The sequence below is a fragment of the Aedes aegypti genome, chromosome 2 (genome assembly GCF_002204515.2).
Source record: "Aedes aegypti strain LVP_AGWG chromosome 2, AaegL5.0 Primary Assembly, whole genome shotgun sequence".
In the NCBI taxonomy this organism is placed as follows: domain Eukaryota; kingdom Metazoa; phylum Arthropoda; class Insecta; order Diptera; family Culicidae; genus Aedes; species Aedes aegypti.
In genome coordinates, this window is record NC_035108.1 from 232530940 (window position 1) to 232555973 (window position 25034).

The 25034-nt window shown below is 39.1% G+C and overlaps 1 protein-coding gene across 1 annotated transcript in view; it reads right to left on the minus strand.

Moving 5' to 3' along the window:
* Positions 1–12360: 12360 nt before the first annotated feature.
* Positions 12361–25034, minus strand: part of LOC5575899 (small subunit processome component 20 homolog) — a 110939-nt gene continuing 98265 nt past the window's right edge. The window contains exon 10 of the mRNA XM_021844435.1: positions 12361–12905. Coding sequence (XP_021700127.1) covers positions 12465–12905 — 441 coding nt within the window. The 3' untranslated portion in view covers positions 12361–12464. The remainder of the gene's footprint in view (positions 12906–25034) is intronic.

Consider the following 25034-nt stretch of genomic DNA (forward strand, 5'->3'; position numbering starts at 1 on the left):
GCATGTAGTTCGAACGTCGCTCCAGCAGGTTGATCTCGATGTCGTAATTCTTTCGGATGGTTGGAGATATAGAGTGCAGTACCTTCAACCGTCGTGACTCCAGTAGATCTTCATCTTCGATTTCTTCAACTGGTACTCGCTTCCAGCTTTCAGAATCCGATTTCAGCTGATCAGGTCCATGCCACCAGAGAGGATGCGTTACTAATTCGCTTGGTGTGAGACCACGTGAAGCGCAATCTGCCGGGTTGTTCTCACTTCGTACATAGTTCCAACGGTCACGTGGCAAAACTTCCAAGATTGCTGAAGTACGATTCGCTACGTACGTCTTCCATTTCCGGGGATGAGCAGACAACCATTGCAACACAATGCTGCTGTCTGTATATGCCCAGGGTTCGACTTCCAGATGATTGAGTGCTTGCATTATCGATTCCATCAAGGTCGACAGTAAAGCTGCTGCGTTGAGTTCCAACCTTGGCAAGGACACTTGCCTAATAGGAGCCACTCTGGTTTTAGCAGTGAGAAGATCCACAATTATTTCCCCAGCTTCATTTGTTCCTCTGGCATACACCACCGCTGCATACTAGAGTGGTTCAAAAAATCGTTTTTGCTCCACACCGCTCATTCGATTCTAGATCAAATTCTGAGTGTCCTCCCAAAATTTGAGCCCATTTGGATGAAAACTGAGACTGCACAAGCCCTTTAAAGTTTATATGGGAATTACTATGAGAAAAGCAACCAATTACTTCAATCGGTCATAGTATTTGCCCATGTGCTCTTGGAGATTAGAACTACGTTGGTACTGTGAGATACAATAATCAGCTACAACTTTGCCGAAGACCGTTTTCAAATCGGACGCCTCAGTAATTAGTTATTGATTTATATCCAGTCACAAAATCTTCAGCAGTGCTCATTCAACTTCTGAACAGGCAAATGAACAAATCATGGCTACTATGTTTTACTGCATATATCCAGTGATGCCTGCAGAGCAGCCCAATAATTATAGCCAAAGTTTTACAACTCATTCAAAAATCAATAACTAATTACTGGGGCGTCCGATGAAAAAACCGTCTTCGGCAAAGTTGCAGCTGATAATTATATCTCACAGTAACGACGTAGTACTAATCTCCAAGAGCACATGGGCAAACACTATGACCGATTGAATGAATTGCTTGCTTTTCCCATAGTAATTCCCATATAAACTTTAAAGGGCTTGTGCAGTCTCAGTTTTCATCCAAATGATCTCAAATTTTGGGAGGACACTCAGAATTTGATCTAGAATCGAATTAGCGGTGTGGAGAAAAATCGATTTTTTGAACCACTCTACTGCATACGCTGTCTCGGACGCATCCGAAAATCCATGTAACTCAATCTTGCCATTGTAGTTCGGCACAAATCGAGAGATGCGTATCTGTTCCACTTGTTGAAGTGTTTCCTTAATTTCGATCCACGCTGATTCGACTGCTGGAGGTAGTGAGTCGTCCCAAGATAGTTCGCTGAGCCACAGTTGCTGGAATAATGTTTTGACCTTGATGGTAACTGGTGCAAGCCAGCCAAACGGGTCGAATAATTTGCAAGAATCTGAAAGTAGCTGTCTCTTGGTGTTAACGCTGTCCACATTGAGGTTGACCTTGAAAGAGAATGCCCAAGTAACAATGAAAGCTGAACAGCAAGAGTATTTGCTGAACAATCGCTGAATAATGGTGTACAAGGCTGAACACCGTAACAGCTGAACAACAATTTGAAGAAAAGCTTATTAAACACTCTTATTCAGCAGTATTTTCAAAGCTGAATATCAAGTTGAACAAGCTATTTTCCATCTACAATTTTAACCTTTGTTCAGCCATCCTGAATGATATTGATTAAAGGTTATTTAAAGCTTTAATCAAATCAACAGCCATTGTAGAAAGTGCACAGAAAAAAAATCGATTCTCATATCCGTGAACAGCAGACGTGAACTCGTCAACAAGCAAATATACACCGTGAACTAGATCATGGTTTTGCGTAAACATGATGGTAGTTCATGGTGTATTTTTGACAGTTCACGTTTTCCAGAACTCTTTTTTGAGCGTGTATCCAGCTGTAAGTTGACAAAAATATACACACCAACGTTTGGCTAAAACACTAAATTAATGATTTAAAAACTGTTTCAACGAACTCACCGAACAACAAATTTTCACATCCCGTAGCGGACATGCCGTAAATACACATGGGCCTAGCGTTTGTCGAAAAAGAAAACACCTGAATTCGGCATCCATGAGCTTGAGCAACAACAAGATAGAACAATACACTCGCCCATGAAGATTTCTTCATCACATTTGTAATTAATTGTACAGAATCGTAATAATTACCAACTTTCGTTGACAACAATTAAACAGCAGTAATTGAAGGTTATCGAGAATTCAATTTCAAAACAAAAATCACAACACACAAAACATTAACTTTAGTGTTTTTGCATAGCACTGATATCGCTTCTCCAGCCGCAATGCAACCTTTAACATAGCCCTTATTCAAACAAGTCAATAAGTTATTCCCTTGCTTTTAATAATGCTCACACAGTATCATGTGGAGCAGATGTCAAGGTAAGTGGATATAAATCAGTGGATCCCAGTTCAATTCTCAATTGTTAATATTTACAAATTTTCATCTTTAAAATCCAGCACACATCTCCCCTATGTGTTTGAAATTGTAAGTTGCGTTTATAAAATCCAAAGCTATGGACCTGTAAATATTTTAACATTTTTTTGGTTTATCGTTGAATAATGGATGAATAAGCGATTGTTAAGCTTTCGAAGGCTGCCATCTGTTCTAAAAATAGAATTATCGTTATTGAAAGGAGGTTGATAGACCTTTATTCAGCCTTCCATCAAGCTTCAATTAAGCTTAAGGCTGAATAAAATCGCCAGAATTAGATGTTTAACAGCTGTACAACAGTGTATGCAGGCTATGAACAGCTTTTGTTCAAACAAAGACTGAATTGAATTAGTTATAGAAGCGTTTGAACAGCTTCAAATTGTTACCTGGGTGTGTTTTCTGTGGGCAGCCACTGGATGCCGAGTGCCTTCACCGCATTTGCTTGCTCCGCCAACTGAACATCTACCGGTTCTTGATCGTCCTGTATTTCCTCCTGTAGAAGCTCGGGGCAGTTTGTTGTCCACTTCCGCAGGTGGAAACCAGCGGACTCTAATATCTCCATGACTTGCTCTTTTAGTTGCCTTCCCAGGTAACAATTTGAAGCTGTTCAAACGCTTCTATAACTAATTCAATTCAGTCTTTGTTTGAACAAAAGCTGTTCATAGCCTGCATACACTGTTGTACAGCTGTTAAACATCTAATTCTGGCGATTTTATTCAGCCTTAAGCTTAATTGAAGCTTGATGGAAGGCTGAATAAAGGTCTATCAACCTCCTTTCAATAACGATAATTCTATTTTTAGAGCAGATGGCAGCCTTCGAAAGCTTAACAATCGCTTATTCATCCATTATTCAACGATAAACCAAAAAAATGTTAAAATATTTACAGGTCCATAGCTTTGGATTTTATAAACGCAACTTACAATTTCAAACACATAGGGGAGATGTGTGCTGGATTTTAAAGATGAAAATTTGTAAATATTAACAATTGAGAATTGAACTGGGATCCACTGATTTATATCCACTTACCTTGACATCTGCTCCACATGATACTGTGTGAGCATTATTAAAAGCAAGGGAATAACTTATTGACTTGTTTGAATAAGGGCTATGTTAAAGGTTGCATTGCGGCTGGAGAAGCGATATCAGTGCTATGCAAAAACACTAAAGTTAATGTTTTGTGTGTTGTGATTTTTGTTTTGAAATTGAATTCTCGATAACCTTCAATTACTGCTGTTTAATTGTTGTCAACGAAAGTTGGTAATTATTACGATTCTGTACAATTAATTACAAATGTGATGAAGAAATCTTCATGGGCGAGTGTATTGTTCTATCTTGTTGTTGCTCAAGCTCATGGATGCCGAATTCAGGTGTTTTCTTTTTCGACAAACGCTAGGCCCATGTGTATTTACGGCATGTCCGCTACGGGATGTGAAAATTTGTTGTTCGGTGAGTTCGTTGAAACAGTTTTTAAATCATTAATTTAGTGTTTTAGCCAAACGTTGGTGTGTATATTTTTGTCAACTTACAGCTGGATACACGCTCAAAAAAGAGTTCTGGAAAACGTGAACTGTCAAAAATACACCATGAACTACCATCATGTTTACGCAAAACCATGATCTAGTTCACGGTGTATATTTGCTTGTTGACGAGTTCACGTCTGCTGTTCACGGATATGAGAATCGATTTTTTTTCTGTGCACTTTCTACAATGGCTGTTGATTTGATTAAAGCTTTAAATAACCTTTAATCAATATCATTCAGGATGGCTGAACAAAGGTTAAAATTGTAGATGGAAAATAGCTTGTTCAACTTGATATTCAGCTTTGAAAATACTGCTGAATAAGAGTGTTTAATAAGCTTTTCTTCAAATTGTTGTTCAGCTGTTACGGTGTTCAGCCTTGTACACCATTATTCAGCGATTGTTCAGCAAATACTCTTGCTGTTCAGCTTTCATTGTTACTTGGGTTGCTTGCTGCACATTCTGAGCACCGGACAAAAAATCGTCAACGTAGGTGTCCAATACAATCCTGAGGGTAGCTTCAGGATACACATGTTGGTATTCTTCAGCTGCTCGCTTCATGGCCGCAATTGCCAAATACGGGGCGCACTTCGTTCCATAAGTCACAGTGCACAGCCGATAGTGTTTGATGGGCTGATCCTCTTTTATGACGAAAAATGATCCTTTGGTAATCACGGTCGGCCGGATGTACCACCACCTGGCGGTACATTTTCTCGACATCCGCCGAAAATGCTACTTGGTAGGTTCTAAAGCGTAAGAACACCGAGTAAAGATCCTGATTCACGTTGGGTTCTGCCAGGAGTCTATCATTGAGGGACACGCCGGTAGACGACATGAGGCGCATGAGGCGTCGAAGACCACCCTCAGTTTGGTCGTCGTGCTGTCGGCCTTGACGACGGCGTGATGCGGAAGGTAGAAGCACTTACTGCTATCCATCTTCAATTCATTTTCTGGCACTTCCTCCATGTGTCCAAGTGCCAGATACTCACCGAGGAACTCTGAGTATAGCTTGCGGAATTCCTCGTCCTGTCGGAAACGCTTTTCCATTGATCGCAATCGCTTAATGGCCGGTGTGAGAGACTCACCCAGCGCTGGCTTCGAACCGTCGAACGGTAGTCGTACGATGAAGCGTCCGTTCTCGTGACGTGTGAGAGTAGACCTGAAGAGCTCGGTGGCCACCTGTTCAGAAGGAGTAAGCTGCTGTGGCTTTGGAATCTCCTCCTGCTCCCAAAACATCCGCAAGGTACGGTTGATGTCTAACTCTGCATGAAGATTGACAATGGAAACGTTTGCTACAACATTCGACGAGTAAATGGCTTGATTCCCTGACACAATCCAGCCAAAGATCGTGTTTTGTGCCACAGGAACACCATCATTGTCCTTGACTTGCCCTGGCTTCAAAAGAGCAAGAAAGACATCGGATCCCAGGATGATATCAATCGCTCCGGGCCGTTGATACGCCGGATCTGCAAGGTTACCTTGAACGTCTTTTTCTAGAAGGCTTGGATGTACTCTGCAATGTTGAGTAGGGAGTGTCGATGTGAGTTTCCCCAAGACGTAGGCACTTGTCTGCAAAACTGTTGTATCGTTGAACCGGTTGGTGATTACCAACTTTACAAGGCCACGAGTCGTTCCAGCCGCTTGTTGTCCGAGCCCGGTGACTATCACCTTTCCGTTTGAACGAGGCAGACCAAGTTTCTGCACGCAAGCTTCTGAGATTAGTGACGCTTCAGATCCCGAATCGATGAGAGCACGAACTTGAAGCAGATCGCCAACATTTGTTCGCACACGAATGACGGCAGTAGGCAGCACGAAGGCTTTCTGATGTACTTCTACCGGAACTTGTGCCACCATCGAGTTGACGACAGCTTCACTCACTTGTTGGGGTTCCGTTTCACTGTTTTGCACTTGCTTCTTCGTTTCTTCTTCACTCTTCCGCTCGCACAGCAGTGTATGGTGTCGCTGTTTACAGTCACCATTTCGACACACTGATTTAGAGTTACAAAACTTCACGATATGCGACGAACGCAGGCAGTTGAAACACAACCTCGATTTTTTCACCAATTCGCGTTTAGATGACGTGTCCATGTTCTTGAAATCGTCGCACTGAAATAACGGATGCTCCTTGGAGCATTTCGCGCACTTTTCTCCTCCTGCGGCAGAGTGCAGTGACTGCAACTTCCTCTCGCCTACTGGTTTCTTCATGTTGTCTTTCTTCACAGCTTCATTCGTTGATTTCTTCGCAAACGCCGTGCAGGTTTCCAGAGCGTCGCACCGGTTATCCAGAAACTTCACGAAGTCTTCAAACGATGGATTCTCTTCGTCGATAATGCGTTGCGCCCAAAGCGATCGACTTTCTTTATCGAGCTTTTCCAATACGAGATGAATTAACCATAGGTCACGCGTGTTGTATTCTTCACCTAGGGCGTTTAATTGTCGAACCACTTCATCGGAAGTTGTGACGAGCTTACGTAGGCTTCCGGCTGTGGCAGTGACAACCGCCGGCTGGTCCACAAATTCACGGATAAGAGCAAATACAGTGTATTTCTTTTTATCGTAAAAATTCGTGAGCGCTTGCCACGCTTCCTGATAGTTGGCATCGCATATTGGAAACGAGCTAACCAACTGCTCCGCACTTCCCTCCAGATACGAGACTAGATACTGCATCTTAAGAGAGTCCGGAAGATCGTTCCGGTTGTGTATGGTGGTTTCAAAAATGTCCTTGAACGACCTCCAGCTCTTCCGATCACCGTTGAATGTCGGCACACTGATCGGAGGGAGTCGCACATTCAGACACGGTGCACGATTCGACATCTGTTCACCTACTGCCGGATCAAAACTTCCCCTAGCATGACTGATGCTTGCCTGAGCCGCTGCTTGTTGACCCTCCAGCAAGCTACGCTGTGTGATAAGGAGCATTTTCATCGCCTCTCTTAAATCCGTATCGATGATGGTTTGGCTGCTGGATGTGGAATCTATTTCATCCGGGTTGTTGTCCGCAATACCTCTCGAGAATGTTCTCAATACCTCTCGAGAATGTTCTTCGCTTGAAAATACGCTCCGTTAAACTCCTCGCGGAAATTATGCACGGAGGCAACAGCTTCCGGATCATCTTGATTCTCCTCGATTGTTGATTGTGTTTTCCGGAAGTTTCCAGCAAGTTCCTTCAGCTGCTCGAGCCTTTCTGTTGCCTCGCTGAAGGACGCCTTCCTTTCAGCAAGTTTCCCGGCTGCCGCAAGCTCTCCGACCACTTGCACCATTTGCGCGTTACGGATTCTCACGAGTTTCTCCATTCCCGGTTCGCGAAACTATCCGATTACGAAGGACCAATGTTTGGACCTTGGACTGGACCGGCGGAACACAACCAAATCGAAATAAAACCCGAACCGTTTATAATTAACAAATCGAACTTAACTTTATTGCTACTGTTTTCTTGAACGGTTGGTACAGTTATGATGACGGTTGAACATATTTGAATTTTGTGCTTTTTTCTCGAACAGTTTTCGCGCAATCTGGCAGTTGCGCAAGGGTGCTTTCCTTCCAGGGGCGAATAGAGATGTGGGTAGAGAGGGCGATAGAGCTGGGTGGCATTTGGTCGCGAACAACAGTAATCAAAAACATATAGGCCCAAACGCAATGACAGCGGAACGGCAACGGAAAGCGGAACCGGTTCGCCAGTATGAATTATAGTATGCTAGTCGACAATAGAAGTAATAAACCATAGAAAAAGAATGTCGCTGGCGTCGCTGTCGGAACATCTTTTGCTGGCGGAGATAGGCGGGGCTATAAATGTCAACGTGAAAATGTATGCAGTTTGACACTTATGTACCCAACATGTTTCTGGACGAGAACAAAGGGAACACTAGCGACATTCGTCCTCTATAGTTTTCTATCTCTATTTAGTCGACTCAGTGTTGGTTCACTTTCATTCATTGACAGCTCAGTCGAGATGTTGTGATTCATGCTGGCGAACCGGTTCCGCATTCCGTTGCCGTTCCGCTATCATTGCGTTTGGGCCTTATGTCTAGTTTTCATCTTCAGGAAGATTACAGGTAAATAAAATGTAAATGTGGATGATCGAAACTAGAGACGAAGAAAAATTCTGGACTATTTTTTAAATTTTGCGGTCATCTTTTTTAAGATATCTACAATTTTACGTCCTTTACCTTTGTGATCAGAATTTTCATGAAAATATAAACTTTATATACAGATACGCATAATAGAACTCTTAGCGGTAAATTCATATAAGAATATTTAAAAACAAAATTCTAAATCTATATAATAATGCAATATTTAGTTAAAGAAATGTTATTTATTCTTCATTTTAAAGCAGCGAAGTTAATGCTGCATTTTCTCTATATTTTTTGACACAATACATTTCCTATGTTTGCAATCAAGAGAAAATTTCACAAACTTCGTAGTTTCTGCAAAGTCCCGTTTTTGTTTTTTCCCGTTTTTGTCTTGTTAGCTTCTGGTCAGCCTAAGAAGAATAGGATGTACATATAACATATTCTTTTATTTACTTGAATGCATTATATTACGTAAGAACTGTTTCTTCAGCCACTGCTGAAGAAGGTTTTTTTTATGGATATTTTTGCTTATACCGGAGCGCACAGAATTTCCCCCAAAACATATTAATGTTCAACAAACACTTAGCCTTTCGAATTCTATTCTGTTTCTCGCAAAGCTTTCCTAGATGATAGTGCAAACTACCTCAAGTGATATATTTTCATTGTGGATCCTTTTGTGTGCCCAGTAGAAGCAGAAGATTATAATAAAATACCCGATGCGATAATTTCGATATCGCATCACAATGCTTCTTTTTTATTATGCTATTATATCTTGAAATATTGGAAGCTTCTACGGTACAGAGGATAAGGACGTCTGCAATTCACGGATCACCAACACCTTCAGCAATCCAGGTTCGAACCCCGCTTCAATGCAAAAAAAGAAACCAGATGCGAAAAACAGATCTGGTGTATGAAGAAATTGTTTTGTTTATTTTGCCCTAAATAAACAAGAACTAAAGCATATATAATGTACACCCTAACTGTACATACTCAAATGCTGTTATGAAGCATATGCACTAATGTATCATTAGAAATGGCAACAGTCATGCCAGCTCGTATTACTTTAATTTGATTATAGTGGGGACCTTTTCGACTTTAAATCTGCTTTATAAGGCTCTATAGAGTTTTGTCACTTTATAATAAATTGTATAGTGCTCTCTAAAGCAAAATCAACTATTCATATATAGCTTCATGGTTACTGTGGAAGATCATTTAATAGTTTTATACCTACTTGATGAGAAAACAGTGTCCCGTACGAAAATGAGTTTGAGTCACTGTATGCTTGTTATTTGATAGTTAAATAGGGTGCCGGTGCCAATAGTGGATTACCTAAGCAATAAAAAATCTTAACTAAGTACCGAAAAGCCTTAACAGAGATCTTTTGACGATAACAGATAGATTTCGATCTCTGCTATATGGGAAAAATATAAAAAGAGCGACAACATTATTTTTTGAGCCTAAAATTGCTTGAGCCACTATTGGTACACGTGTTCCAGTAGTTGCGCTAGTGCTCCAGTAGTAGACGTTAGGGAATGGTTCAAGGAATTTTAAACGAAATACCGTTAAGTCACCAGTCACCGTGCGGCCTCCATTCACCGTGCACATATACAAATTCCTTCAAAATATTCATACAATTTTCTGCTAATCTGCTAATATCAACGCACCCCCTAGCCATGGCCAATCTGCGTTGTTTACACAAACATCCCTATAAACCCCCACGCTGGGAAATACGTTTACCGAAAACGGCGTTATGAGGCTCTGCACTGCATTCCTGTATTGGATTTACTTTAATGGCATTGTTGTTAGCAAATTCACAAAAAGTGAAAGAGAAAGAAAACATGATTTGTGCAGGCAGAGCCCCATAGGCCATGCTATACCCGTTAGCACGCCCGACGCCCACCGATGACAGAGTGGGTAGGCTTGCACTATCGTCCCGCCCTTCTTACCTATTTTTGAGATAGGCAGTTCTGTCAGGGTGTAAATAGTTATTATTATGCATGTAATCAAACCGATTTACGACCTTCCACGTGTTAACGATCTTGAGGTGGGGATATTTGCGTGCCGGGTATGCGTATCTTCCTGTTGTGACATCACTTCTCCACAATGGCTTGGAGGTTTTCTTCTTCATTTCGGTTGTTCTGGAAAGATAATAAAACAAGGAAAGGAAGGGGCCACATCACTCCACAGAATGGCGGCCCATCTGATATTAGTTTGTGTTAAATAATTATTGTTGTGAGTAGAGATCCTGAAAGGGAGAAATGCGAGTAGGCGGTAAGCCGCCAATCGAATCGTCAAAATCCCTTTTCAAAATGCTTTTCATGTGCCAAGTAACTTGTAAACTCCTACTCAATTATGTTTTGTTGGCCTGCACGTTTTATTGAGACACAATTTTTATTTAGAAAACTATTTGGATCCGAGATTTTAGGTGAAGATTGAGCATGTTTGATAAACAAGCATCCTGTTTTCAGTTAAAGAAAGTTTAAGAAGTTGATGATTCTGTCATTTATACTAGATATATACAAGAATTCACTGAATAAGTTTCAACGCGCGATTATAATACTTCAGTTTTTGTGCTGTTGTATTGGTGTATGTAGTGGGAAACCAATCAGTTTGGTGATTCTAACGGTAAAAAATAGCACGACGAAAGGAAAGTTGATAATCTATCATCATTATGATTTCAGTCCTAATTTCATGATCCGTTTAATAAATTCCGCGTATGATTCGGCAATTTTAACAATTTATACATGTGTATTCGAAGAAAACAGACTACGAGCATTTTTACCTTGCAGATATTTATCATTTTCTACAGCCTAATTTAATAATACCTACATTGGTTGTAACAAAAATTTGATCTTGGAATGTTGATTTGCCTCCTAATCATAGTTTCGACAATAGTCACATGCTTACTATCCCTTATGGCAGTGTTGTTGATTATATTGTCTATCGCTCATCAGTTTCGCGCCACCCGGCAGGGACTTGGTCCTATGTACCCAATACTCTGCTGTGTCTTAACTTCACGCAATACATTCTGTAGATGTGTGATACAGTTTGCGGAATATTATGATTTATCACTTCGTTCAGATGGAAAATTCTGTTATGGTACCATATTCACATATCAGATAACTCCCACCTGGAACGATGTAATACATCGGAGACATGTAGATTCAGATGTATGTATACGATCTATGCCTAGTTCGGCTCTGATCGACAGGCAATCAGTGTATTCAATTTTTCAACTAGCTTGAAGCGATGAACGTTTCAAGACAAGCTCTCCACTATATCTGCTAGCAATCACCGGTCGTCGATAGACATTTCGGTTCTTTTCGGCTAAAGAAAGATCCGATTGTATGCCAAGGACTATGGCTCATGCTTTTCAATACAGCTGGAAAAACAAGAACTACACCCAGCACCAAATAGTACGTAACTATGAGGCGGACCGGAAGGTTTGATGAGCAATCCCCACCTTCAAAATATTCATACAATTTTCACAAATTATTCTTTTGTCAACAAAATAAGATAAAACTGATAAAATGAAGTAGTTTTTGCCACAAAGGATTCTGAAAAACCTAGTTTATGTAGTCAAAATCATGTGAATTCTGTTCGAAAATGAGATTTTTCAACACTCTTAGTAGAAACGCCAAAAAATCACATTTTTCATTTTAACGTTAGAGCATGAAATTTTTCAAAATTTCAACAAGTTTTCACTACTAGATGTATTTCATCGTATAGTGCCTGACCCCCTCTTACCTCTTGGAAAATGACATTATGTGTGTATGACCCCTTTGATAGATACGCGTATGTCGACCTCAACTGTAAGGCCGTCTCCAGTGTTGTGTACTAGACTCGGCATGGAATTTCTCTATCAATTAGTACAGGAGTCGCCATGAACCACGTAGTCTTTTATGAACAAAGATTTTCAAAAAAGCACAATGCATATTTGTAACAAAAATATATATGGCACATATGTGCACACAACTTAGACTATTTGACCAACAAAGCGATATTGCATGTCTCAAGGTGGAGATGAACTTAATCAAAAAGTCTATAACAATGCACAGACTCTTTTTAGTGTCTTCCAGGACATGGAACCACGAGGGAGAGCTAGAAGATTTGATAATCGCAAAAAGGACCACGTGATTCAAGGACGATAATTCCACAGATTTATCAACCTAACAGGAAAACAGGAGAACAGGAAAATAAGTTTTCATATATTACACCAAGCCACATATTCCGTGTTAAAACCATCATTGGAACAAGTCTTCCATGCGCCTCCGTTTGTTTTTTGTACCTGCACTGCTTTTGAATGTACTTTTTCCAATCGTTCGCATGGTTTCCAACTTTTGCTTCTTGACTTCCTTTTTCCTATTTTTCACTGCAAGCTTGCGTTTCGCTGCTTGTACTGGATTATTGATTTTCTCTACTGCAACCGCTCTTTGTCGAACACTACGCTTCTCCATTATCTTGGATTGCATGCGCAAACGGATTTCCTCATACTTTTCGCTGCCAATTTTGGATTTCATACGATTTCCCAGCCGGATCACAATGTGCTTCAGTGATTTGTCGAGGTGATCTTTGTCACTCAATTCACGCGTTACTGGCGACAGGATTGAGGGGGCGATTACGGCTACCACGTTTTCGTCTAGTAAATCCACCAGAGCTTCCATCCACTGGAACATGTGTTTGCGCTAAAAAAAAAAAGAAAAACATATTCAAATTATTAAAGTGCTCCATATTATTCATAATAGGTATTAACGATCAACGCTCCGTCATCGTAATCATCGTCATCATCGAATTTTGAAAAGCAGTTTTTCTGTTCAAAACTAATAACTATTCGATGGAAATGTGTTCGCTGTGTTTCGGTAGGGGAACAGAATACAGTGAACACATTTTCCTGTAAATTTTCTTGATTTTGAACGAAAAAACTGCTTTTGAAAATTCCGAAATCAATGACGGATCCTGCCCCCTTAAGCTTTAAAAATTGTATCATTGATATTTCCTATTATTAGTTGGCAAGTACTCTGGGGATTTTTTTTACTTAATTTGTTTATTTGGAAGGCTCAGGTGCCGTAGGGCATAACAGAGCCGAAATCTTTTCTTTTTTTACATTGTTTACATTTTATTTGTTTTAATAACTATGTAAGTATGGGGTAAACTTAGGTTAGTGAATACATTTATACAACAGGAAAGGAAAGGATTTTTCGGGATTTCTTAAGCTAATACTCTAGGGATAGTTTAACTCATTTGCCAGTTTTCGGTCTCACCGCAACGATATCTCCCATTCGCTTTATGCTAGGCGCTCTCGTAAACAGCAGCAGCGCAGCCGTGTGCATTCAATTTCTCTGCTTTCGCCCATGCTAGCAGCAAGCAGCCCAATTGCTTTGATGCTGTTGCTTTGGGCTGCATGATGATAACTGTTGGCGCATTACACCTTTGTAATGTAAAGCTCATCCGTACTACCTCTAGAGGCACACTTTCTATGTAATATTAGTTGTAAGCTGTGATCGTTACCCATAGTATCCCCCACCGAGCAGGAGCACTGCCTCTCGGTGGTGGGCAATAAATTAGTAGAAGTCAAGTCGTAGTTCGTTCATTCGTCTGCCCCTTCGGGACCACATAAAATAACACAACGTAGGGCCTGGTCAACCCTGGACGAAATATTGGTGCCGTGACCAGGATGGCACTTGGTGAGGACTTCTGGACGTCGGATGGAGGAAATCGCTGGTCGGATCGTCGTTATCAGTACAGCGGCAATCAAGCAAGCACACCTGTGGGACCCCTGCGTCCATTCCCGGACCCTCGCCGTCCATCCGGACCCTCGCATCCACCTGTTGGGATCCATGCGTCCATTCCCGGACCTCTGCCGTCCATCCGGACTCCTGCGTCCACCTGTTGGGACCCTTGCGTCCATTTCCGGACCCTCGCCGTCCATCCGGACCCCTGCGTCCATTTGTGGGACCCTCGCGTCCATTCCCGGACCTCTGCCGTCCATCCGGACCCCTGCGTCCATTTGTGGGACCCTTGCGTCCACCCGCCGAACCTTCGCCGTCCATTGCCGGACTGTAGCGTCCACCTTGAGGAACCCAGTATCCACCCCGGACCGTAGCGTCCACCTGTATGACCACAGCGTCAAAACCCACCGGGCCGTAGTGCCAATATTTCGGACCGTCAGCGTCAAACCACCAAGCCACAGCGCCGCAAATTGAACCCAAGCGTCAAATCGGACCGTAGCGTCAATTCATCACCATCCCGTCAAACCCAACAGCCAGTTTCGACCACTGAAGCAACGTAAATTAAACCGATTCAAATTCCATACCACGTGAACGAGACCATCATTAACCAATCAAGTCGGCATTTGTTTGCTCTCATCAGTTCCACGCTCCAGCCAGCTAGATCGAACTGAACAGCACATCACAGCAGCCACCGATCAACAGCCTACAAGAAAAGGACTGTTCATTTTATAAAGTGGACACTTTGTGCATGCTGTATCTTTTTAATTTATCAATGAAATTTCAATCGGGTTTCTGTACATCGTTCGACTAGTATTGTAAAATGTTGTGATAATAAAATATTCTCCAAAAAAATTTAATTGCACACGAATATGAAACATCGTTTAGAACGTTTTTTGAGGTTTTCAAAATCAATGATTGTTATTAATTGGCTGAAAAATTCTACAATCTATATTTTTTATTTTCAAAACAGGCTTGTTCTTCGAAAGCAACATCCAACAGAAGCTTGATGGAAAAAATCAAGATATTTTTGGAGCAACAATTTTACAGATATAATATAATCATTTTTCCTCAATATTTTTGGAGAAAAATATTTGAAATTTGAAGGGCACTAATATGAGTAGATTTTTTTGGTTTAAAGCACGTCCTGACGGAAGTGCTAATATAGTATTAATATTCAAAATAATTTACGCCTTCAAAAAGTCACTTAATTAGTCCCCACGTCACATTTAAATCACATTAGAAAAACAATTGCTTTATTCTTAGAAGACCTTTCAAAGCACAATGACAATCATTAAAATTGGCAACACTGCTGTAATAAAATCGATTTTATTTTCCACATATTATTTTCATAATATGTTATTCTTACATTACCAATTGAAATATTCGGAGAAAAACGTTTACAATTTGCTGTAGATCGATAAATATGCGTACATGATTTTAAAAGTATGAGCCTTTTTAGTAAAACGACCATAAAGTGTAGAATTTATACTTAAGACTGTGGTTTAAACTCACGATTTAGCTCTCGTTTATACAAATATAGTTTATTTAGTAATCTAAACTAGTTTTGAACACGCTTTTTACTTTTCTTTTTTGCTGGGAGTGAAAGGATGATGTATCAACAAATTTGGACTTATATGGATAAATCAGTAATGTTACCTAATGTCAGTGAATGGTAGAATATAATTCATTTTTTTGAAGCTTCGCCTTTAGTAGAATAGTAAAGGATACAAACATACAATTTGTTCATAAAAATGAGGATTTTCGTTTTGCGAAAAATAGTGTTAAACTTTGACAATCAGCTTTTCTTAAGAGTTTTTGGAAAAACTATTTAGCTCTTCAACCAAGAGCATTTTCTAAGATATTATATTTTCATAGCATTGTAGAATAATAGTTGAACGATGCACAGAAAACCGATTACGATTTAATCAATAAATAAAAAAGATATAGCATAAACAAAGTGTCCACATTATAAAATGAACAGTCCTTAGCAGAAGGGAATATGAAAACATTCGTTTTCGGGCGGGAGTATGTTCGCTCTCGCATCGCAGTCGGCGTCATCCTTGGCTGCTTCAATTACGCTCGAGCAACGCAGCGCAGAACAGCAGCCCACAGACAAACAGACGTCACACTCTCATCGCTGTCCACCGACCAACTTTTTAACGATCGGTTCAAATATTGGGTAGGTGGTCATTTGACCACCCGCAGCGCTCGCGTTGTTTTTGTTCGTGTTTGACGTTTACACACTACCGCCACCTGTTGGTCCATCGGCCAACTACAGTGTTTTTAGCATTGGGCGTACATGATTTCGCGACTATGATTTTGATCGTGATTTGTTCTAAGTGTTACGTCTGTTTCTCTGTGAGCAGCCCATTCACTATTGTTCGCCTTTGATCGGATAGCAGCAAACAGCCGAGAGCAACGGTAGGCATGAGTCCAGTTGTTAATTACACCTATCGTTTGTCTGGTGAGTTGCACGCTTACTGTCAATGATGATGTCACGCTACACGATAAGTGTTCATCTGCAACAACCAGACAGCTCACCAATCCACCGCGAGGTGGATCGTGCTGAGTTGTTGAGTTGAAGGAGAGCGAAAGAAGGAAGGCACAAAAGTCTGTTTGACAGCTCTGCAGAAAGCGCGTGCGCACGGACAGAGCGCGTGCGCACGGAAAGAGCGTCAGTTCGGCTCGATTTGCAATGATCGGTTATTATTATTATTTTTTCGCTATTGGATATTCTATGGTTTGGTTGATCGATGTTAAAGTTTGTTTTAAAAGCAGCTCCACTTATTTTGAAACATATTGCCGTGTACAATAGTAGACAACACAACTAATTTAATTAAAATAATTTGAAATTATAATTAGTACATATACAAAAGGGGAAGAACGTTTAGGCTGGTTGTGCATTACGATAAAATCTCTTAACATAAGCAATGCTTGTTGTTGGTTCTTGTGGAAGGATCAACATGTTCGGCTTAACGAATCTTATTTTAAATATCGAATAACACCACATGCAATTGAACAAAAAGGATGTGATTACAATAGACTTTTGATATTTTCAATTCTGAACCACCGCAAAAAAAAATATTGGGAATCAAAATTCTCCTGAGAGGGACGATGTGGGGGAGGCTCATTCTAATTAATATTGTCGTTCAATTATGGGGATAAATTAAAATTGTTATTGTTCTATACATACTTATTTATTATAATTACCTGTAAATATTGATACAGCACAATTCAAGTATTTAAATATCAAATAGCAAACATAGATATGGTCGGTGTTCAGACATACTGAACCAAGTGTTTTTTTTCAATCGAGTAAGAAAAATGTACCCCAAACATGTGAAACATCAAAATATTATAGATATTTACTGTAATAATGGAACTTATCTATTTGATGATACATTCGTTTCAAAATAACATGGAAGATTTAAAATTGATGGAGTTCTTTACGTATCCTTAGAGCTCCAAAATTCATCTAGTCTGGTCTGTCTAAACACCGACCATATGATTCTCAAAAACTCATGAGAATGGTATTTTACTCTTTGAACTGTTATTTAATTTGGATGTGTTTAAAAGATTTATAAATTTAATTTATTATTGATGTTACGAGCTATGTCTGTAGTTAAACTTAATGCTACACAAGATATATATTTGAATCAAAGTATTTTTATATATAAATCATATGAAAAAAAATGTTCCAGAAAGTACTCTAGAATTCTTTGGGAGCGTCTCCCGGGATTCTTCCTTAAATCATTCATGAATCCTTCAAATCCTCTCTGGGATTGTTCTGCTGAAAATCTTGAGATTATTTCTGAATTTTCTTCCAGATATCGCTTTGGGATTCATCCAAAAATAAACGTTACCATTCCGGTATTACTTCTGAGATTCTTTCGGATATCCCATTGCGATTATTCTGGACATCTTTTTGGATTTTTTTGCAGAACTCTGTATGTGATTTTGCGTGTATCTCCTTAAGAATTACTTTTGAAATCCAGGAAATTAAATTCTTTGAAATTCTTGAAAATTGTTTTCGAAATACTATGGAAGATTTTACCATAAATCCTGATGCAATCTATTTGGATATTTAAAGAGGATTTTATCAAAAAATGTACGACTCTACTAGAAATTCTTCGAGAATTCCTCCGAAAATAACTCTAGATTTTTATCCGGAAATACTTCTGGTATTCTTATGAGAATACCTCTGGTATTCTTCCAAAAATGACTTGAGATGCTTTCGGAAATCTTTCTGATATTCTTCAAGAAATTCCACTGAGATTTTTACGCCAATATCTTTGAAATACTCCTGGGACTCTAACAAAAATCCTGTTGGAGTTTTTTTTTTCGGATATCTTTCTATTCTCAATTTTTCAATAAATTTTGCTGGAATTGTGTTGTAAAACCTGCTAAGATTCATCCAAAAATACGACTGTCATTCTTCCGGATATCATTCAAGAATTCCACCGGAAGTTTTCGTGAGATTCAACCGTAAATCGTTCTGGTATTTTTCTTAAATTAAATTTTTCTTCATTGAGATTCTTAAAAATATCCTTCTGAAAAATTTTCTGAGAATTGTTTTGGGATTATAGAAGGATTTCCAGAAGAATTCCAAGGCGATTCACAGAAACATCACTTCTGTATGAAGGATTATCGTTAATATCTGAAATAATCCCATGAGAATTCTAAATCCAAATTACAGTGATATTCAAAAGAATCCCAGAAGTTATTTCGCCAGAATCCCTGAAAGATTTAAAGGATATTCACAGACATCCAGAAGATTTCATGAATATTTTCCAGAATAATTCCGATGTCCAGATGAACTGCAGAAAGATTCATGGAATAATTTCAAACGGGATTTTCGGAATCATTTGAAAGTAACTTTTAGAAGATCCTCAGAAAAAGAAATCAGTAATCAAAGTAATCGAAAAAATCTCATTATTTCAAGCAATGCTCGTTGGTTCATGTCGAAGGATCAACATGTTCGGCTTAACGAATCTTATTTTAAATATTGAATGACACCACATACAATTAAACTAGTATGTGATTACAATTCTGAATCACCGCAAAAAAAAATATTTAGAATCATAATCCTTCTGAGAGGGATGATGTGGTGGATGCACATTATAATTAAAATTGTCGTTCAATTATGGCGATAAATTAAAATTGTTATTGTTCCATAAATACTTGTTTATTATAATTACTTGTAAATATTGATACAGCATATAAAAAGACATTGGTCCAGAAATTACTCCAGAATTCTATGGAATTTCCCTCCTGGGATTCTTCCTTAAATCACTTATGAATCCTTCAAAACCTTTCTGGGATTGTTCTGGAAAACTAAAGATTATTTCTGATTTTTCTCTAAGTTCTTCTGGAAATCACAGAATACTTACAGATATCGCGTTTGAACTCATCTAAAAAACATCGTTAGCATTCCGGTACTATATCTGAGATTCTTTCGGATATCCTTTGTGATTCTTCTGGACATCTTATTGGAATATTTGCATAAATCTGTAGGGGGAGATCCCCCAGTACCGGACACTTAAGCCACTAAATTCATAATTCTAAAAATATTGATTTTATTGGCTCGTGTTACCCATTTATGATAAATATTATCATTTTTATAGTGTACAAAAATTAATTCGAAAATATAAATATGAATTTGACATTGCATTTTGATGATGTATTTTAGTACCAAATTGGCCGATCTTGAAAGGTGGCACCCAATACCGGACACCATCTGGAAATGCCTCGAATTCTGTAAATTTGAACATCATTGAATGTGTACACTATAGGAATAGTTTATATTTATCAATTAAATGCATTTGCAACATTTACAAGAATAATTTGAGTTTTTCTCAGTTTGCAAGATGCCTATCAAAAACCTCTTTCATATATGATGAAAAATAGCACATTTTACGATGTTGTTCTGAATGTTCATTCTTCTTAATTTTATTGCATGTTTGATACCATGATCGACGGAGACCATGAAAAATGAAAGTATTTTGAGACACTGATGCAATAATTACAAAGATATCATATAACAAATCAAGCTGTCCGAAACTGAGGGACAGGAGGTGCTTAACCAAAATTGTAATTTGGCCCTATTTAGTTCAATTATGGTATAAAATACATTCATACTATCAAATTAGGATTATGTTCGATCATGCTTGCGGGATCCAAAGTAATTTTTCATATTCAAAATAATTACTGAATAGGCTCAAAATTAAGGGGATACGTCATTTATTTAAAGATTTTCAAACTTTTCTACTTTTTTAAAAAAGCATGCATATTTCAAGGATGTGTTATTCTACGCAAACATTAGTCTACATAATAGCTTTCTTTTCTACTAATACACCATCTTGATTGAACCATGATTTCTCAATGTTTCGACTTTGTCCGGTATTGGGTGCTGTCCGGCACTGGGGGATCTCCCCCTATGTGAGTTTTGCGTTTATCTCCTTAAGGATTACTTTTGAAGTCCTGGAAATCAAATTCGAATCGAAATTCTCGAAGATTCTTTCGGAAATTCAATGGAAGATTTTAACAAAAATCCTGATGCAATTCTTCTGGATATTTTTAGAGGATTTTGCCAAAAAATGTACTACGACTCTACTACAAATTCGTCAAGAATTCCTCTGAAAATAAATCTGGCCTTTTTCCGGAAATACTTCTGGGATTATTACGAGAATACCTCTGGTATTCTTCCGGAAATCACCTGAGATGCTTTCGGAATCCCTTTAGAATACTTTCGAGGATGCTTCCGAAAATCTTTCTGAAATTATTCTAGAAATGCCACTGAGATTTTTACGTCCATATCCTTGAAATTTGTCTGGGACTCTTCCAATAAACCTGTAGGAAATCTTCCAGATATCTTTCTAGCATTCTTTCGGGAAGCCTTCTGGGATACTTTCGAAAATCTTTCTGAGGATCCTTCAAATCCTTCTGTTAAGGATTCTTGCAGAAATTCTTCCCGAATTACCTCTAGACTCTGGGAGTTTCCTGAATTTTTCAAGGAAACTGTTATTATTTCGACTATCTCTCTAGGATTCTTTCGGAAATTCTTCTACAATACCCCCAGATTTCTTTCTGTTATCCTGCTGGAGGACTTCAAAACATCTTTCAAAGATTCTTCCAGAAATTTTACTGGAATTTTTCAAGAAATTCTGCTGGGATTCTTCCGTAAAACCTGCCGAAATTCATCCGGAAATACGACTGGAATTCTGCTTGAATGATAAGCATTCAAGAATTCCACCGGAAGTTTTTGTGGGATTGAACTGTAAATTGTCCTGGTATTTTGTTTAAATACATTGAGATTCTTAGGGAAAAATATACAGGATTCTTAAAAATATCCTTCTGAAAATTCTACTGGAAATTGCTTTGGAATTAAAGGAGGATTTCCGGAAGAATGCCAGGTCGATTTACAGAAGAACCACAGAGAAATCACTAAAATATTATCAGGGAGATTTCTAAAGGAATTATTTTAAGGATTCTCGTAAATTCCTGAAACAATCTCAGGAGAATTTCGAATGGATTTTGAATGTTTTTTTACAGTGATATCCAAAAGAATCCCAGAAGTTATTTCGCAAGAACCCCTGAAGATTCAATGAAAAGTCACAGACATCCAGACGATTTCATGAATATTTTCCAGAATAATTACGATGTCCAGAAGAGCTCCAGAAAGATTTACGGAATAATTTCAAATGGAATTTCCAGAACCATTAAAAAGATTTCAAAAGATGCTCAGAAAAAGAAATCAGTAATCAAAGAATCTCATAGGTATTTTTTTATAGTCCCAGTGACTGTCCGGTAGTTTTCTTGGAGGATTTCCATTTGAAGTCAAGAGGGATTTTCAGAAAATTCTGCCAAGGATTTAAGAAAATTTTCAAGGAAAATCAATGGAAAAAAATCAAAAACACTTCCTTATGAATTTCCAGAAGAATCACAGAGTTTTTTTTTCTCAAAAAATCTTAGAAAAAAATTCTAAAGAATCACGAAGGAATTTTCGGAATAATTCTGGATATACAAAATTATCTCAGGCAGAAACAATAAAATCAATAGCAATAAATCTGTAAGAATATAAGAAGGATTTCTGTAAGAATATAAGGAGGATTTACAAACAATTACAGAGGAATTTTCGGATGATTTCCATAAATAAAGATTTAAAAAAATCCCCGTCATCTGGAAGATTCTTAGCAGGATTTTCGGAAGTATTCCACAGGGATTTCTGGGAGAATTCCATTGGGATTTACAAAAGAATTCCAGAGGAATTTCCGAAAGAATCCCAAGAATTTGCACGGAAGAAAGTGAAGTGAAATAATAGATTTTTTTGATTATAGTCTCAGGCGTCTTTCCGAGAGTATTCTAGAATAATAGGTATAATCTAAGACATTTTTCGGAAAGAATCTCAAAGGGATTTTGAAGAACTTTCAAAGAGTTTCACGGAAGAAATACTGAAGAATTACGAGGAAAATATCAGAATTTAAATAATAATTTCGATTGGATTTCCAGAAGAAATCCCGAGAAATTTTGTGAGAATCCCCGAACCCAGATTTTTAAAATAGATTCCATTACACTGGAAAGCAATCATTGAATCATTTTCGGCAGAATTCCAGAATTTTACGGCAGAATTCCAGAATTTTACAGCAGAATCTTGAAAGGATTTCCATAATAACCCAAGATGGGTTTCTGGGATAGTCCAATAGGAAATCCCAAGGAGGTTATTGGAAAAATCAGAGCGATCAAAGAAATAACTACATATAATAATTTCAGAAGGGTTTCTGAAAGAATCTCAGTGAATTTTCAAGATGTCCTCTAGGAACACAACTAATATATACTAATTTTTACAACTCAATACTTAATTATAAATTGCGTTAAGGTGATTATAGAACAAAGCCACACCTCAAATTTTCAAAAGCACAAGACTTGAGAACCAAACAGCTCTCACCGTTGAAAATTTATCCCATTAGTCACCACCAGCAAGCAAGCAGATTGATTGGTTTTCAACGCAAACTGTTGTCAGATTCTCCAGTCTTGTGCCCTTGTTTGGCTTCGTTTTATAATCACCTTAAGCTGAGTGTACGCCATCCAGTTTGGGGGCGGATTGATGGTATCGAAGTGGATTAAAAACAATTATAGGAGAACGTGTGGAAAATACATATGAACTGCGCAGAATACATCAGACCGATTTAGCATTGCTGCGCACTTCTAAAAGCATTTTATTTTTATTAAAATGTTTGATAATAGTAGAACGACAATGATCATCAGTTGATTTTCCGCTACTGTTTTTTTTAAATCACAATTGTTATTTTTTTCCGTGCACGCGCTCGGGAAATGAATCTGACCATGGTGCAACAACCGCGCTACATTCGATGAATCCTATGCGACAAAAATTGTCGGCGCTATCCGTCAAATTCGCTCACCAAAGCTATTTTGGTGACTTTAACATCACAGCTATGGTAATGCCACAGACAAACAGACGTCACACTCTCATCATTGTCCATCGACCACCTTTTTAACGGTCGGTTCAAAAATATGTTAGGTGGCCAATCCGCCACCCGCAGCGCTTGCTTCGTTTTTGTTCGTGTTTGACGTTTACACACTACCGCCATCTGTTGGCCCGTCGGCCAAACACGCTGATTTTAGCATTGGGCGTACATGTCCTCGTGACTATGATTTTGATCGAGATTTGTTCTAAGTGTTACGTCTGTTTGTCTGTGGTAATGCTATCTGCAGCGCGCTGCTTCTATTCTGTTGTATGAATATCGTTACGGTACTGCTTCCACCTATATAAGGCGCAACCGAATGATTGTATTTTTAGTGTGCTTATCATATCCCTCACCGAGCAGGAGCACTGCCTCTCGGTGGGGAGCAATAAATAGTTAATCAGTTAGCCAGTATTTGATCGTGTTTCTTTCCCGTCGCCCGGAGTCCTGTCGGAACATTTAAACACAACGTAGGGCCGTCGCATCCTGGACGAAACAGCCAGTAACTATGTATTAATAGAAAAGCATATTCAAAATGTTATTCACGATGAACATATTATAATGTCATGATTTGCACTTAAAAGTAAAACAAACCTCTAAGGGACCTTTCTCAACTTAGTAGAATTGTCCGCAACCATTCCGGATTTGCTTCTGAAAACCTCCATGTTAGGAGCGGCTCACAACAGCGTCTGTTCCCCAGGTCAGGGGCGGCTGATCATTGTCTCCGAGTGCCAGTGAAGGACTCTAAGCTAAACTGCGCACTATGGCCTTCCGAGCATTTAGGGGGAATGGTCCTCCGGAAATCAAGGGGTTGGAGTTAGGCCCTGCAAGCCAACCGTAAAAATACACCAGCGCAGGAACGTCAACGAAAAAAGAAGGACCAGAACAATCGGCAAAGACCACAGCGACGGAAATGGACTAGCGATTAGAAACTCAGTACGTGGAACTGCTAGAGTCACCGGAAGAATCAATGTTTTATACAGGGCGAATTTAGTTTCGGTTTGCAAGCTGCGGGACCTAAGCTGGTTATGTAGTCCGTAAAAGGCCCTATTCGCAGCCGCAACACGTCTTTTCACTTCGCGGGAAACGTCGTTGTCACATGTCACAAGTGTTCCAAGGTAAACAAATTCTTCAACAACTTCAAACACATCCCCATCAAACACTACCTCAGCACTTACACCACCATGCCTGACTCTATCTCTACCTGCAACCATGTACTTCGTCTTGGTAGAATTGATGGTCAGGCCTATCCTCGCTGTCTCCCTCTTCAGAGGCACGAAGGCCTCTTCCACTGACCTGCGATCGATTCCAATCAGGTCTATGTCGTCCGCAAAGTCAAGGAGCATGTGCGACCTTGTGATAATAGTGCCATTTCTTTGCACGCCAGATCTCCTAATAGCACCCTCAAGTGCAATGTTGAACAGTAAATTCGAAAGTGCGTCTCCCTGCTTCTATCCGTCTAACGTCACGAACGAGGTTGACACCTCGTCTGCGATCCGAACACTTGATTTCGAACCATCCAGCGTAGCACGTATCAGCCTAATTAGTTTCGCCGGAAAACCATTTTCAGACATTATCTGCCAAAGCTCATTTCTTTTCACTG